We start from the raw sequence: 17,695 nt of genomic DNA on the forward strand, positions 1-17,695 counted from the left end.
CATAATGGTTGGTGATGGCCCCATATAATGCTGCAGTTTATGCTGATATGATTATATCCTATATTGCTGCTGCTGCAATTTAAAAAAAAAATGACATACTCACCTCTCGTCGCTGCTCTTCAGCGTCGCTCTCTGCAGTGACTGTTCAGGCAGAGGTCGCGCACTAACCACTTCATCGCGCCCTCTGACTTGAATGTCACAGCCAGAGGATGTGGAAGATGGAGCGGCAGGCGGCGGTGGAAGGGGGACAGGTGAATATCGCAAGTGCCGGGGTCCTGAGCCAGTGGCCGGACAGGCACCTGGCCCCCATAGCGCACCGGTGTCCCCGCCTGCTTACGAAACCGACACTTGTCTCGGTGCCAACGCTGACCGCCGGCCCTGTCAGCTGCCACCAGGAATACTTACCAAGGCTGCAGGGGAGCGTGGGGATGTTCCGGAAACGCTGGAGACCTCCGCACTGGGACCATGACTCATGTATAAGCAGAGGGGGGTCTTTTTCAGCAAAAAAATGGCGCTGAAAAACTTGGCTTATACATAAGTATATATGGTATAAATGCCTGAAAAATCGCAGATTCAAGTTCCCTAAAAAGACTAAAAAGTAAAAAAATACAGTTTTCAAATAGCAAAAAATATGTTTATATCACACCGTTTTCCCCTGTAAAGATAATGGAAAAAATAAACATATCTTTTATATCATTGTCTAAAAAGAAGTCTGATCTATCAAAATATAAAATTATTTAAATCATAAATTAAAGGGAGAATACAGAAACAAAATTAGAACTCCAGAATTTCCAGTTTTCTCTTGCTGCAATTAAACTGTAATGAAATTAAAAATGCAATTAAAAGCTATCAAAATGTCATAGGAATCTCATCATAGTATCCAGTGCATATGTCTGCTCCATCGACAGCAACATTTTAAAATGTCAGATTTAAAAAAAATTGTGACACACAAATTTTATTTATTTATTTGTTTTTACAAATTTCAGAATTTTTTGTACCACTAAAATAAACACAAAAAATAAACAAGTTTTGTTTTGCCATACTAATTGTACTAATGTTTTGAATCCGAATACTAGGTATTGTGTACTGCAAAATGAACTCCATAAAAACAAAAAGCAATAACGGAAGTGCATTTTTTTCTCAATTTTATTGCATTTGGGTTTTTTTTTCTTGTTTTCCCTTAAGCTGTATGGAAAAATTAATTATACAAATATGGTACATTATTGTTCATTTGATAAACTAGATGGTTACTATGCATTGAGACGTTATTGTAGACTTGAGAAAGGCCATTTGGCCAAAATGTTGCTCTATTTTTGTCTCCTCACTGCTGTGATGTTTTAAATATTTTTCAAAACAAATTGGATTTTTACAAGAATCTCTGGTGCCTCTGATATCTTTAAATTTGTTGCTGGTTATGGAAAAATTAATAGCGCAAATCAAAACTACAACTCATCCCACCAAGTTTTGATAAGGATATGTTGATAGGAAAAAAACAAAACATTGCTCTTTGAACTCCGGGAGGAAAAAACAAAATCTCAAAAGTTTATAACTCTTTCATGATTGCAGGGTTATGTGATCTAGTTTGGTCTGTGTTTTTTCATAAATGTAAAGGAGCACTGCCAACACTTGAGTACATTGACTTGGAGAGGCAGGGAATTTTGTAGGGATCAATGATTCTTTAGCACCTCAAGCCACAAACATACATTTTTAGGTATCTATTCTTTGGTGCATTGTTGCATAAAAGTATCCCTGACTGTCCAAGTGATGGGTGGATATATCATTTATTTTTTATTTTATAATTTAGGTCTTATTATTATCTATATATATAATTGTCTAAGGGGTACTTCCGTCCGTCTGTCTGTCTGCAACTTCCATAACGGAAATCCCACGTCGCTGATTGGTCTCGCCAGCTGCCTGTCATGGCTGCCGCGACCAATCAGCGACGGGCACAGTCCGATTAGTCCCTCCCTACTCCCCTGCAGTCAGTGCCCGACGCCTGCTCCATACTCCCCTCCAGTAACCGCTCACACAGGGTTAATGCCAGCGGTAACGGACCGCGTTATGATGCGAGTAACGCACTCCGTGAACGCTGCTTTTAACCCTGTGTGTCCCCAATATTTTACTATTGATGCTGCCTATCTAGTAAAAAGATGTAATGTTAAAAATAATAAAAAAAAACAAAAAACCTGCTTTTCTCACCTTCCGTAGTCCGACGATGCGCTCGCGCCTGCCGAAAGCTTCCGTTCCCAGAGATGCATTGCGAAATTACCCAGAAGACTTAGCGGTCTCGTGAGACCGCAAACTCCTCTGGGTAATTTCGCAATGCATCCTGGGAACGGAAGATGGCGCAGCCGCGCGCATCGCCAGAGCTTCGCTGGATCCCGGCGGGTGAGTATATAACTATTTTTATTTTAATTATTTTTTTTAACAGGGATATGGTGCCCACACTGCTATATACTACGTGGGCTGTGATATATACCGCGTGGCTGCTATATACTACGTGGCCAGTGTTAGTTACTATGTGGGCTGTGTTATGTACTGCGTGGGCTGTGCTGTATATTACGTGGCCAGTGTTATATACTGCGTGGGATGTGTTTTATACTACGTTTCCTGTGTTAAATACTGCGTGGCTGCTATATACTGCGTGGGCTGTGTTATATACTGTTTGGGCTGTGTTATATACTGAGTGGCCACTGTTATATATTGCGTAGCCTATATTAACGCATCAGATATTCTACAATATGTATGTATGTATATAGCAGCCACATAGTATATAGCACAGGCCGCGTAGTATTTGTCTGCTATATACTAAATGGATCCTATATACTACGTGGCCTGTGCTATATACTATGTGGCTGCTATATATATACATACATATTCTAGAATACCCGATGCATTAGAATCGGGCCACCATATAGTATGTTAAATGTGTGAACATTGTACAAACAGCAAAAGGATTAACTGTAAACTATGTAAATGATAAATACGAACAAGTTTGATGATGGCCACTGTAAGACTCATGCTGGTGTGGTAGATGGAGGCAGGTATATCTCGCCCAGGTGTTTGTCCTATGTGAATTAGGCCACTCAGTATCTTCAGGGTGCTAAGGGGTTAATGATTGCAGGAATAAAAGATGACCAGCTGGGTGTTTCCAGTGTCTGCCTGGGGCACACAGATTGCCTGCCTGTGTGAGACAAACGTGAGTGAAGAGCTCTGCTCAAGATCTGTATGATGTTAGCTGGGTGGGAGAAGCCCCCCCAGTTGTTGAGATAGCAACGTATTTGTTTAGTTAGTGCCGGACAGGCTAGGATTTATTTTTATGTTTTGTTTTTTGTATTGCTTTCACGTTAATAAATCTGACCTGAGGTCAGCCTGCTCAGAAACCTGCTGTACGCCTCAGATTCAATGCACAAACCACGTGTCCTTTGACCCCAGCAAAGGCGATCCCAGAGTGTTTTGTCACATTGTGGTGGAGAATGCGGGCATACCGTGGCACAGGCGACAGCATGGAAGACGTGGTGAATGCCTTAGTACAGTCCACTGCCGTACAGCAGCAGGCCACTGCCGCACAGCACGAAGCTAATCGCTTGATGGCCGCACAGCTGAAGGAGCTACTGGACATGACGGTTGCAGACCGCCAACTTCTCCAACAGGTGGCACAGCGCCTGGTGAGCATGCCTGACGCTGACCCGGAAGCAGAGTCCAGAAGGATCCATGTGAGTCGATACTGGCAAAAGCTGACTGCAGAAGATGACGTCGAGGCATACCTGACAACGTTTGAGCGGACGGCGTTGAGAGAGAAGTGGCCGAAGGCACGATGGGCCGACTTGATTGCCCCGTTTCTCTCCGGCGAGGCCCAAAAAGCTTACCATGATTTGGACCCGGAGGTCGCTCAGGACTTTGAGAAACTGAAAGCTGAGATCCTGGCCCGGCTGGGTGTGACGACGGCTGTCCGTGCACAGAGGGTACATCAGTGGACATACCAGCAAGATAAACCAGCGCGGTCTCAGATGTTCGACCTGATCTACTTAACAAAGAAATGGCTGCAACCCGAGGTACTGACAATACCCGAAATAATCCAGCGGGTTGTCCTGGACAAGTACCTGAGAGTACTACCCCCAGCGCTGAAAAGGTGGGTAAGCCAAGGAAATCCCACGACAGCGGATCAACTTGTGGAGTTGGTCGAGCGTTATTCCGTGGCAGAAGGACTTCCCGACGACACCGCCAACCCCCGGTCTGTGCCTCCTCCTCGTGGAACCGGTAAGACTGTTCCAGGGACCACGGGTGAAGGAAAATCGCTTAAAACTGTGGGGGAGGAGTCCGGGACTGCTCGCACTCCGAGACCAAGAGTATTGGACGGTGGTCTCAGTAGGGGACCTGTTAGGTGTTTCCGCTGCCATGAGAAGGGTCATGTTTCTGCGAACTGTCCTGTTACCGCTGAACCCATGCAGTGCGACGTTATAGACTCTAGAAAACGCATATCTTTGGTTACACAGCTAGTGAGTGTGAATGCGGGTCAAAATGATACAGTGAAACACCTGTGTGAATTATCTGTTGATGGGAAAAATGTTGTGGCATTACTAGACTCTGGAAGTGTGGTGACTCTGGTGAAAGCTAGTCTGGTGGCACTTCCGTCTGGTCCGTCTGACAAGTTTTCGGTGACGTGTGTTCATGGTGACACCCGCTCGTACTTAACAGCGGTCATATGGATTTCTACTCCCTATGGGTCAGTGCAGCACAAAGTGGGACTCGTTCCCGCATTGTTACAGGATGTAATCCTGGGAAGGGATTTTCCCTATTTCTGGCAGTTGTGGGAGAATCAGTTGCTCCTTCACGGTAACTGTACCCGTGAATCTTCTCCCATGCCATCTGGAGGTCCCGAGTCCCTAGAGGAGACCCCACAGGAAGATGTTGCTGGGGAGGTTAGTGAATCTAACCTTCAGTACCCCTTCTCCGTCATGGCGGGGGAAACAGAGGAAACTGAGGAACCTCAGCGAGAGGCGGAGGCAGACAGCCATCCGGCACCCTGCCTGCCAGATTTGGGAGTCCAGGTGGATGACTTCCACAGCGAGCAAATGAAAGATCCTACCCTGACTCCGGCTAGGAAAAATGTAAAAATGATAGATGGGGTACCCGTAGAACCTGACACTAGGCTAGCGTACCCGTATATGGTTCTTGAAAATGATTTGCTCTACCAGGTAGAAAAAAAAGGGGAAGACACAGTGCAACGGTTAGTGGTACCCAAACCTTATCGGCGGAAGGTACTGGATTTGGCCCACGGACATATAATGGGGGGACATCTGGGGGTACAGAAAACCACAGAAAGGATATTGCATTGTTTTGTGTGGCCTGGAATACATTGTGATGTGCGTAACTATTGTGAGTCCTGTCCAGAGTGCCAAATCGCGGCCCCTAAATCTCAGTTCCGTAGCCCTTTGGTACCCCTTCCTATCATCGGGGTCCCTTTTGAGAGAATTGGGATGGATTTGGTTGGGCCCCTTCCCCGATCCGCACGTGGGCACCAACATATCCTCGTCATCGTGGACTATGCCACTCGTTACCCGGAAGCCGTCCCTTTGCGTAACACAGCTACCAAGACGATCGCCAAGGAATTGGTACAAGTGTTTAGTCGGGTGGGAATTCCAAAACAGATACTCACCGACCAGGGGACTCCCTTTATGTCGAGGGTAATGAAGGAGCTCTGCAGGCTCTTACAAATAGACCCGTTGCGTACGTCTGTCTATCACCCTCAAACAGATGGCCTGGTTGAGCGCTTCAACAAAACCTTAAAACAGATGCTCCGGAAGACGATAGACAAAGATGGGAAGAACTGGGATTACTTGTTACCCTATTTGCTGTTTGCCATTAGGGAAGTTCCCCAGTCTTCCACAGGGTTTTCGCCTTTCGAACTGTTGTACGCCCGTCGTCCCCGGGGACTGCTGGACGTCGCAAAAGAAACCTGGGAAGGTCAAGTCACTCCCTTTAAAACGGTGATCGACCATGTAACACAAATGCAGGATCGTATTGCCGCTGTCATGCCCATTGTTAGGGACCATATGTTACAGGCCCAGGGAGCCCAGAGGCAAAGTTATGATAGAGGCGCTAAGGTCCGTACATTTGCACCTGGCGATAGAGTGTTGGTCCTAATCCCTACGGTGGATAGTAAATTCCTGGCGAAATGGCAGGGCCCATTTGAGGTCCGAGAAAGAGTTGGTGAAGTGAACTATAAAGTGTACCAGCCGGGTAAGAGAAAACCGGAACAGATTTATCATGTGAATCTGATAAAATCCTGGAAAGACCGCTCTGCCCTAACGGCGGATCTGCCCCGTCCGGTTTGTTCACCTACTGTACCAGAGGTTCAGGTTGCTGAGACTCTCTCAGAACGACAAAAATCTGAGGTTAAGCAATTTTTGTTACAGAACCGACAGTTTTTCTCCGAAAAACCTGGCCGGACTAAGTTGGTGAAACATGAGATTGTCACAGAGCCTGGCGTCACTGTTCATGTGAAGCCCTACCGGATTCTGGAAGCCCGCCGTGAAGCCGTCTCCCGGGAAGTGATGGCAATGTTGGACTTAGGAGTCATTGAGGAGTCACACAGCGCCTGGTCCAGTCCAATTGTGTTGATACCTAAACCGGATGGCTCCATCCGGTTTTGTAATGACCTTAGGAAACTGAATGCAGTTTCTAAATTTGATGCGTACCCTATGCCCCGGGTCGATGAGTTGATCGACCGGCTTGGTAAAGCCCGATACATTACGACCCTGGATTTAACAAAGGGGTACTGGCAGATTCCTCTGGCCGAGGCGGCCAGAGAGAAGACGGCATTTGCTACACCGGAAGGTCTGTTCCAGTATGTCTATATGCCGTTTGGACTTCACGGAGCTCCCGCAACGTTCCAGAGATTGATGGATCGAGTCTTGAGGCCTCACAGACAATACGCTTCTGCCTACCTGGATGACATCGTAATTTACAGCATGGACTGGGAAACTCATCTCCAGAAGGTACAAGCGGTGATTGATGACCTGCGAGATGCAGGTTTAACGGCAAACCCCAAGAAATGCCACATCGGGCTTGAAGAAGCCCGATACTTGGGCTACGTGATTGGCCGAGGAGTGGTTAAACCCCAGATCGACAAAATACAGGCAATTCAGGGCTGGCCACAACCAGTGAACAAGAAACAAGTGCAGGCTTTCCTGGGGATTGCCGGCTATTATCGCCGGTTCATACCCAATTTTGCAGCCATGGCTACTCCCTTGATGGATCTTACCAAGGGGAAGGGTTCCGTCATGGTAAAATGGACCTCAGCTGCTGAAGAGGCCTTCCACAGCCTGAAACGGGCTTTGTGCTCTCAGCCTGTACTAGTGACTCCTGATTTCAGCAGCGAGTTTGTGGTACAAACTGATGCCTCTGATACTGGTGTCGGAGCTGTACTTTCCCAGGTGAGGGACGGAGTCGAACACCCGGTCCTCTATCTCAGTCGGAAACTGAATGTACATGAGCAGAGGTATGCGGTGGTTGAAAAAGAGTGCCTAGCCATTAAATGGGCTCTCGACTCCCTCAAGTATTACCTGGCTGGTAGGAAGTTTAGGCTGGTCACAGACCATGCCCCTCTCAAGTGGATGCACCTCCACAAGGACCGTAATAGTCGGGTAACCCGGTGGTTCCTTGCCCTGCAGGCTTACTCTTTTACGGTGGAGCACCGACCTGGGGTGCAGATGGGGAACGCCGATGCCCTATCCCGAGTGCACTGTTTCAAAAGTGTTCTTGCTCGACCGGAGTGGTCTGAGCAAGGGGGGGGGATATGTAAGACTCATGCTGGTGTGGTAGATGGAGGCAGGTATATCTCGCCCAGGTGTTTGTCCTATGTGAATTAGGCCACTCAGTATCTTCAGGGTGCTAAGGGGTTAATGATTGCAGGAATAAAAGATGACCAGCTGGGTGTTTCCAGTGTCTGCCTGGGGCACACAGATTGCCTGCCTGTGTGAGACAAACGTGAGTGAAGAGCTCTGCTCAAGATCTGTATGATGTTAGCTGGGTGGGAGAAGCCCCCCCAGTTGTTGAGATAGCAACGTATTTGTTTAGTTAGTGCCGGACAGGCTAGGATTTATTTTTATGTTTTGTTTTTTGTGTTGCTTTCACGTTAATAAATCTGACCTGAGGTCAGCCTGCTCAGAAACCTGCTGTACGCCTCAGATTCAATGCACAAACCACGTGTCCTTTGACCCCAGCAAAGGCGATCCCAGAGTGTTTTGTCACACCACTTTGCTAGAAAGCGGGTCTCATTATTGGGAACACTTACTACAGATGGGCTTTGTCCAGACTTGAGCAGCTGTTTTAGCTTTCTGTGCCTGAACTTTGACTTTATATTATATTTACATTATTTTTTTCCAACTTCTTTGTAGCTGCAGCACAGAAAGAAAATGATCATCAAGGGCAAAACACTAAGGAAAGCCAAAGGCCATCAAATGCAACCTTAAATGCAGAAGTTCATCCAGAAACTTCTCAGTATCTGCCACAAACAGAGACTCATTCTGGAATTTCTGAGCACCATGAAGCAGATAGTGATGATGACACCGTCCGGTTACCACCGAGAGCACAGTCACAAAACAGGTCAGTCATAAACAGGTTTCAGTCTTTAGTCATTTGACAGCAGCTTAATTCACTCTTCAGTATGGTGTTCAAATTCATCTTCTGTCAGGGGTCAGCATGATATGTGACACTCCAGGGCGAAGCTGACTATGAACCGGACAGTAGAACTAATTTGGGGCAGTAACAGAGACTCAGGCTATTACTGCCCTTTTAGCTGCTGTTACCATGCAAAATTATAGGAAATTAAGAGCAGACTAGCATTCAGCTCTTTCATAATTTAAAGAAAGATTGGCATAGCTAAGTTGGGTGTCTTGACGTGGTTTAATGTTGTGTGTTAGATTCAGTCATTAAACAGTTAAAGACCGGGCCAGGCTACGAACACCCATTCCTGACTAGGCACTGCTGATTTTTCACGTTTTCCTGCCTACAAAGAATGGAGTCTGTAATGTTTATCGTAGGTACACTTCAACTGTGAATTAATCTAAAAATAAAAACCAGAGAATCACATTTTATTATTTTGAAATAATTAAATCGTATTTTATTGCATGATGTAACAATTTGATCACCTACCAACCAGCAAGAATCCTTGCTGTCACAGATCTGTTAGTTTTTCTTTAAGTAGTCCTCCTAAGGCTACTTTCACACTTCCGTCAGTACGGGCCCGTCGCAATGCGTCGGGCCGACGTACCGACGGACGTTGTGAAAATAACTGCACAACGTGGGCAGCGGATGCAGTTTTTCTACGCATCCGATGTCCATTCTGCAGTCCGGGGAGGAGGGGGCGGACACGTCGCACAAAAAAACGTTACATTGAACATTCTTTTGTGCGTCGCGTCCGCCAAAACACGACGGATCCTTCGCACGACGGATGTGACGTGTGCCCATCCATCGCGATCCGTCGCTAATACAAGTGTATGGGCAAAAAACGCATCCTGCAAGCACATTTGCAGGATCCGTTTTTTGCCCATAACAACAGATTGCGACGGAGGGCAAAAGACGGAAGTGTGAAAGTAGCCTAATCTGCACTCATTACATGTTCTAATTGCACCTGTTTGAACTCGTTACCTGTATAAAAGACACCTGTTCACACAATCACACTCCAACCTCTCCACCAGGGACAAAATTGTAGACCTGCCCAAGGCTGGGATTGGCTACAGGACAAAGAAACACACAGCCAGGCAACTAAGGAGTGGCTCTGAAAGAAGAATTTCAAGGTCCAGGAGTGGCGTAACCAGTCTCGAGGCCTGAACTCAAAAGAAAATCTTTTGCAGGGATTTTAGCCCACTCTTTCATGCAGATCTTCTCCATATCTTTCAGGTTTGAGGGCTGTTGCTCGACAACATTGAGTTTCAGCCCCCTCCAAAGATTTTTTTTTTTATTGGGTTCTGGTTTGGGAACTGGCTAAACCACTCCAGAACCTTGAAATGCTTTTTACGGAGCCATTCCTTAGTTGCCCTGACTGTGTGTTTTTTGTAATTCTCATGCTGGAAGACCCATCCACAACTCCTTTTCAATGCTCTTACTGAGGAAAGGAGGTTGTTGGCCAAAATCTTGCGATACATGACCCCATTCATTCTCCCTTATCTGCAAAGGGGATAGGACAACTGCACCGTTGTGATCATCCCCAAAGTGGGATGTTTCTTCCACCATGCTTCATGGTTGGGACAGTGTTCTTGAATTCTTGAAGTTTAACTTAACCTTATTCTTCTTCCAAACACGGAGAGTGAAGTTGGTGTTAAAAAGTTCTATTTTGGTCTCATCTGACCACCGTGCCTCCTCTTGATCATCCAGCTGGTCATTGGAACTTTAAACGGGCCTGGACATGTGATAGTTTGAGCAGGGGGACATTGAGTGCCCTGTAGGATTTTATTCCATGACAGCATAGTGTGTTACTAACAGTAATGTTTAAGAGTGTGTCCCCAGCTCTCTTCAGGTCATTGACTAGGTCATCTCCTGCAGTTCTTGGCTGATTTTTGACCTTTCTCAGAATCATCTTTACCCCATGAGATGAGATCATGCATGGAGCCCCAAACCGAGGAAGATGAACAGTCATCTTGTGTTTTTTACATTTTCTAATAATTGTGCCAATAACTGTTGTCTTCTTGCCAAGCTGCTTGCCTATTGTCCTATAGCCCATCCTAGCCTTGTGCAGGTCTACAATTCTGTCTCTGGTGTCCTTAGGCCATGTTCACACGTTGCGGTTTTTACGGATCCTGCCTGATGGATAGATGTAGATAGATATATGGATAGTTAGGCTACTTTCACACATCAATTTGTTTCCATCAGGCAGGATCCGGCAAATTTTTGAAAAAACTGATCCGTTGCAAATAGTGAAAAACTGATGCAACTGATCCTTTTTTTTTTAGAGAGAGAGAGAGAATGGAAAATGTGCATGATGTCAATGGAAAAAATGAATGAAAAACCGGATTCGGAGGTCGGATTCATCATTTCACATCTCAGCTTCATACATTTTTTGCCGGATCTGTCGCTGTGCGTTTTTTCACCGGACAGAAAAAACTTTCCTTTGTACGTTTTCTCCGCCCGCCAAAAACAGTTATTTTTGAGGGATCCAGCAAAAAACGGATGAAGCGTGAGGCCTTCAGGCGCAATCCGGCGCTAATAAAACTCTATGAGGAAAAAAACGGATCTGGCAAAACTCACCGGATTATGCCTAACGGCAAATACCTGAGGTGTGAAAGTAGCCTTACTATCCATATATCTATCTACATCTATCTATCTCATTCTATCTATCCGTCTATCTGTCTATGTGTGTAATGGAGTGTGGGTTGGACAAATGTAAAAGAGGAAGTTGGACAAAACATGACATCACAAATTTTTTTTGTTCAATAATACATCTTTATTTAGCTTTCAAAAACGTATACAAAACCGCATCAAAATCGCACCAAAACGGGCAAAAAAACGCACCAAAACCGCGCAAAAAACGCACCTGCGTTTTCTGCCAAGAGCTGCGGATTTACTGCAGAAAAATTTGCAGGCAAATCTGCAATGTGTGCACATAACCTAAGGCCATATGCACACATTGCGGATTTCCTGCGGATCCGCAGCGTTTTTTACCGTGCAGAAACGCTGCAGTTCCGCAAGTGATTTACAGTACAATGTAAAACAATGGGGGAAAAAATGCTGTGGTAATGGTGCGGAAAACTCCGCACTGAAAACGCTGCGGGTTAAAAGAAGGAGCATATCATTTATTTGTGTGGGTCTGCAGCTTTTTTGCACCCATTGACTTACATTGAGTCAGGCACATCCGCAGCAGAACCGCAGATCTAAAAAAGATCTGCGGTTTTGCTGTGAGAAACGCTGCAGATCGGGAGGGGGGAAGAGTGTGTGGGTGGAGACTGTGTGTGTGCGGGGAAGATGTGCGTGTCTGTGTTTGTGTGTGTCTGCGGCAATCGCGAGGGTCTGCGGGGATCGCGGAGTTGTCGGGCGTCTGTGCGGGGCTGCTGGGGGTCTGCGCCGGGCTGTCGGGGGTCTGTGGCGGGCTGTGGGGGGTCCTTGGGGGTGTGTGCGCGTGCAGGCATCGTCCGATGGGACTACAAGTCCCATCGGGCTATGCCTGCTATAGTGACAGTGATTGACACATTAGCCAATGATGGGACAGTAGTAGTCCCATCATCCGGCTAATGTGTTAAATGTAAAAAAAAAAACACGAACAGAACATACAACATACGGCAGTACATACAACATATAACATATGACATAACATATAACATATGGCAGAACATACAACATATGACAGAACATACAACATATGACAGTACATACAACATATGGCAGTACATACAACATATGACAGAACATACAACATATGACAGAACATACAACATATGACAGTACATACAAGATATGACTGAACATACAATATATGAAATACATATAGACATTCAAAACATACATAAAGCACATTCTTAACATTACATACAATACATACAGTGGGGCAAAAAAGTATTTAGTCAGTCAGCAATAGTGCAAGTTCCACCACTTAAAAAGATGAGAGGCGTCTGTAATTTACATCATAGGTAGACCTCAACTATGGGAGACAAACTGAGAAAAAAAAATCCAGAAAATCACATCGTCTGTTTTTTTAACATTTTATTTGCATATTATGGTGGAAAATAAGTATTTGGTCAGAAACAAAATTTCATCTCAATACTTTGTAATATATCCTTTGTTGGCAATGACAGAGGTCAAACGTTTTCTGTAAGTCTTCACAAGGTTGCCACACACTGTTGTTGGTATGTTGGCCCATTCCTCCATGCAGATCTCCTCTAGAGCAGTGATGTTTTTGGCTTTTCGCTTGGCAACACGGACTTTCAACTCCCTCCAAAGGTTTTCTATAGGGTTGAGATCTGGAGACTGGCTAGGCCACTCCAGGACCTTGAAATGCTTCTTACGAAGCCACTCCTTCGTTGCCCTGGCGGTGTGCTTTGGATCATTGTCATGTTGAAAGACCCAGCCACGTTTCATCTTCAATGCCCTTGCTGATGGAAGGAGGTTTGCACTCAAAATCTCACGATACATGGCCCCATTCATTCTTTCATGTACCCGGATCAGTCGTCCTGGCCCCTTTGCAGAGAAACAGCCCCAAAGCATGATGTTTCCACCACCATGCTTTACAGTAGGTATGGTGTTTGATGGATGCAACTCAGTATTCTTTTTCCTCCAAACACGACAAGTTGTGTTTCTACCAAACAGTTCCAGTTTGGTTTAATCAGACCATAGGACATTCTCCCAAAACTCCTCTGGATCATCCAAATGCTCTCTAGCAAACTTCAGACGGGCCCGGACATGTACTGGCTTAAGCAGTGGGACACGTCTGGCACTGCAGGATCTGAGTCCATGGTGGCGTAGTGTGTTACTTATGGTAGGCCTTGTTACATTGGTCCCAGCTCTCTGCAGTTCATTCACTAGGTCCCCCCGCGTGGTTCTGGGATTTTTGCTCACCGTTCTTGTGATCATTCTGACCCCACGGGGTGGGATTTTGCGTGGAGCCCCAGATCGAGGGAGATTATCAGTGGTCTTGTATGTCTTCCATTTTCTAATTATTGCTCCCACTGTTGATTTCTTCACTCCAAGCTGGTTGGCTATTGCAGATTCAGTCTTCCCAGCCTGGTGCAGGGCTACAATTTTGTTTCTGGTGTCCTTTGACAGCTCTTTGGTCTTCACCATAGTGGAGTTTGGAGTCAGACTGTTTGAGGGTGTGCACAGGTGTCTTTTTATACTGATAACAAGTTTAAACAGGTGCCATTACTACAGGTAATGAGTGGAGGAAAGAGGAGACTCTTAAAGAAGAAGTTACAGGTCTGTGAGAGCCAGAAATCTTGATTGTTTGTTTCTGACCAAATACTTATTTTCCACCATAATATGCAAATAAAATGTTAAAAAAACAGACAATGTGATTTTCTGGATTTTTTTTTCTCTGTTTGTCTCCCATAGTTGAGGTCTACCTATGATGTAAATTACAGACGCCTCTCATCTTTTTAAGTGGTGGAACTTGCACTATTGCTGACTGACTAAATTTTAAATTTTTGCCCCACTGTACATACAGTACGTATAACATAGAGTATATGCTCACCTTCACTTGTCACTTTGTTCCCCAAAGCCAGTGTCACCTGTAAAAAATATTAAAATAACAAACAAACAATATACTCCCAGATCCGCAGATATCCACGAGTGTCCCACGACGATCTCCCGTGGAGAGCAGCAGCATCAGCTGATGCGACCACTCTCTTTATAGGGGCGCCAGGAATACAATGACGGGAGGGAGGTATCCTTCCACACTGTATTCCTCCGCCACTATAAAAAGTAGTCCCTAGTCTCACTTTTGGCACTGCTGTGTGAGAAAGTTCCCACGCAGCAATGGCATAAAGTGAGACCCTGAACTGAGGTAACCTCTTCAGTGATGCACTGCAGGAGCCATTGTCTCCTGTCAGTGTGTCAGTGGAGGTCCTATAGAACAGTGACATCACCCGATGTCACTGTTCTGTAGGGGAGATCGTCGTCAGACAGGGAGTATACGGTTTATTATTTTACGTTTTTTGCAGGCCCTCAAGCATGGTGAGTATGGTTAAATTAAGAATAATAAAATACTTTTTTCTGACTGTCTTTATATATTTTTTTAACTCTTTCACTACTCTAGGATTAATAATGGATAGGCGTCTCTCCATTATTAACCCGGCTTAATGTCACCTTACAATAGCAAGGTGACATTAACCCCTTATTACCCCATATCCCACCGCTACTTGAGAGGGGCTAAGTGCTGGAATTGGCGCATCTTACAGGTGCGCCATTTCTGGGGCGGCTGCCGGCTGGTATTTGTAGCCAAGTGGGGGGGGTGGCAATATCCATGGCCCCTATCTAGGCTATGAATATCAGCCCGGAGCTGTCTGTGTTGCCTTTCTGGCTCTAAAAGTGTGCCCTAAAAACTCATTTGTTCAGATTGGCCTACCGCCTCAACACATTAACCTAACCATCCCTGTGTGGCCAATCAAAAAAAAAAAAAAAAAAACATAATTGGGTTCCTCGCATCATGTTCTCATACACTTTATGCAGTTAACCCCTTCCCGACCTTTGACGCACCGTATGCGTCATGAAAACCTGTGCCAATCCGACCTGTGACGCAGCATATGCGTCATGGCCGGATTGGGCTCCTGCAGGCCGGGTGAAAGGGTTGACTGTAATTTCACCCGGCCTGCAGGGACAGGGGGAGTGGTACTTTAGCCCAGGGGGGGTGGCTTCACCTCCAACACCCCCCCCCCCAACCCCCCCGCAGCTACAATCGCTCTGATTGTCTGTTGAAAGTGACGTTTCACTTTCGATCAGAGCGATAGTAATATTTCTCCCCTCCGTCCTCCTGTCCGCCCCCGTGCTGTCCGCTCCCCCCCCCCCCCTCATACTTACCGACCTGTGTCCCTCCCGGTGTCCGTCCGCCTGTTCGATGGGTGCCGCCATCTTCCAAAATGGCGGGCGCATCCACAGTGCGCCCGCCGAATCTGCCGGCCGGTAGATTCGTTACAGGTACATTTTGATCGCTGTGATAGGTTCTATCACAGCGATCAAAATAAAAATAATAATGAATTACCCCCCCCCCTTTATCACCCCCCATAGGTAGGGACAAAAATAAAATAAAGAAATTTTTTTTTCTTTGCCCCACTAGGGTTAGGGTTAATTCACACGGCGTCTAAGCAGTCCGTTAGATGGACTACGTTACACCACGGCATAAACGCGGTGTAACGTAGTCCGTTACGGCCGCCATTGACAGCAATGTTGGACGCATCACTAGCGCACGCCCACAATGGGCGTACGCTAGGGATGTATCGTCATTGAGTGATGGACCCGGAGACGCGGGCTGCAGCGTTTCCGGGTCCGTCACTGCTAGCGCAGATAGAGCTAGCAGATGCTCTATCTGCGCTAGCGCGTTGCAAACGTCGGCACTTGCGCTAGCAGCAGCCCGTTAGCGTATGTGCTGAACGGGCTGCTGCTAGCGCAATGTGAACCTGGCCTTAGGGTTTGGGTTACGGCTAGAATTAGGGTTAGAACTAGGGTTAGGGTTAGAATTAGGCTTTGTGCACACGGTGCAGATTTGGCTGCGGATCTGCAGCAGATTTGGCTGCGGATATGCAGCGGATTGGCCGCTGGGGATTCGTAGCAGTTTTCCATCAGGTTTACAGTACCATGTATACCTATGGAAAACCAAATCCACTGTGCCCATGGTGCGGAAAATACAGCGAGGAAACGCTGTGTTGTATTTTCCACAGCATGTCAATTCTTTCTGCGGATTCTGCAGCGTTTTACACCTGTTCCTCAATAGGAATCCACAGGTGAAATCCGCACAAAAAACACTGGAAATCAGCTATAAATCCGCAGGTAAAATGCAGTGCCTTTTACCTGCGGATTTTTCAAAAATAGTGCGGAAAAATCTCACACGAATCCGCAACGTGGGCACATAGCCTTAGGGTTGGATTTAGGGCTAGGGTTGGAAATAGGGTTAAGATTAGGCTGTGGTTATGGTTAGGGGTGTGTTGGGGTTAGGTCTCTCGGTGTACTCAGGACAAATTGTACAATAACTTTTGGTGTCCAGTTTCTCTTTTGACCCTTGGGAAAATAAAAAAATTGTTGCTAAAACATCATTTTTGTGACTAAAAAGCTAAATGTTCATTTTTTCCTTCCATGTTGCTTCTGCTGCTGTGAAGCACCTGAAGGGTTAATAAACTTCTTGAATGTGGTTTTGAGCACCTTGAGGGGTGCAGTTTTTAGAATGCTGTCACTTTTGGGTATTCTCCGCCATATAGACCCCTCAAACTGACTTCAAATCTGAGGTGGTCCCTAAAAAAATGGTTTTGTAAATTTTGCTGTAGAAATGAGAAATCGCTGGCCAAATTTTAACCCTTATAACTTCCTAGCAAAAAAGAGTTTTGGTTCCAAAATTGTGCTGATGTAAAGTAGACATGTGGGTAATGTTATTTATTAACTATTTTATGTCACATAACTCTCTCGTTTAACAGAATAAAAATTCAAAATTTGAAAATTGCAAAATTTTCAAAATTTTTGCCAAATTTCAATTTTTTTCACAAATAAACGCAAAAATTATCGACCTAAATTTACCACTAACATGAAGCCCAATATGTCACGAAAAAACAATCTCAGAACCGCTAGGATTCGTTGAAGCGTTCCTGAGTTATTACCTCATAAAGGAACACTGGTCAGAATTGCAAAAAAAGGCAAGGTCTTTAAGGTCAAAATAGGCTGGGTCATGAAGGGGTTGATAGCCCTCTGTGTCTATACTTCTACATACTTAGGCCGGCTTCACACTCAGCGTATGAAAATACGGTCCGTATATTACGGCCGTAATACACTGAAAAGTCCCGAAAATAGTGGTCCGTAGCTCCTCCATAGGCAGGGTGTTTCAGCGTTTTTTGCGCATGGCATCCTCAGTATGTAATCCGTATGTCATCCGTACTGCGTGTTTTTATCGCAGGCTTGCAAAACTGACATACGGCTATACAAGGGATCCATGTGTAAAAAAAAAACAAAACATATATACTGTCTATATATATATATATATATATATATATATATATATATATAT

At 45.5% G+C, this 17,695-nt stretch overlaps 1 protein-coding gene across 7 annotated transcripts in view; it reads left to right on the forward strand.

The window, feature by feature from the left end:
- Positions 1–17,695, forward strand: part of DCAF6 (DDB1 and CUL4 associated factor 6) — a 600,095-nt gene that overhangs the window by 424,077 nt on the left and 158,323 nt on the right. For all 7 annotated transcript variants that reach the window (XM_069756622.1, XM_069756618.1, XM_069756619.1 and 4 more), the window contains one exon: positions 8,403–8,610. In XM_069756622.1, the coding sequence (XP_069612723.1) occupies positions 8,403–8,610 (208 nt within the window). The remainder of the gene's footprint in view (positions 1–8,402; positions 8,611–17,695) is intronic.

Source organism: Ranitomeya imitator, chromosome 3 (assembly GCF_032444005.1).
Source record: "Ranitomeya imitator isolate aRanImi1 chromosome 3, aRanImi1.pri, whole genome shotgun sequence".
Classification (NCBI taxonomy): domain Eukaryota; kingdom Metazoa; phylum Chordata; class Amphibia; order Anura; family Dendrobatidae; genus Ranitomeya; species Ranitomeya imitator.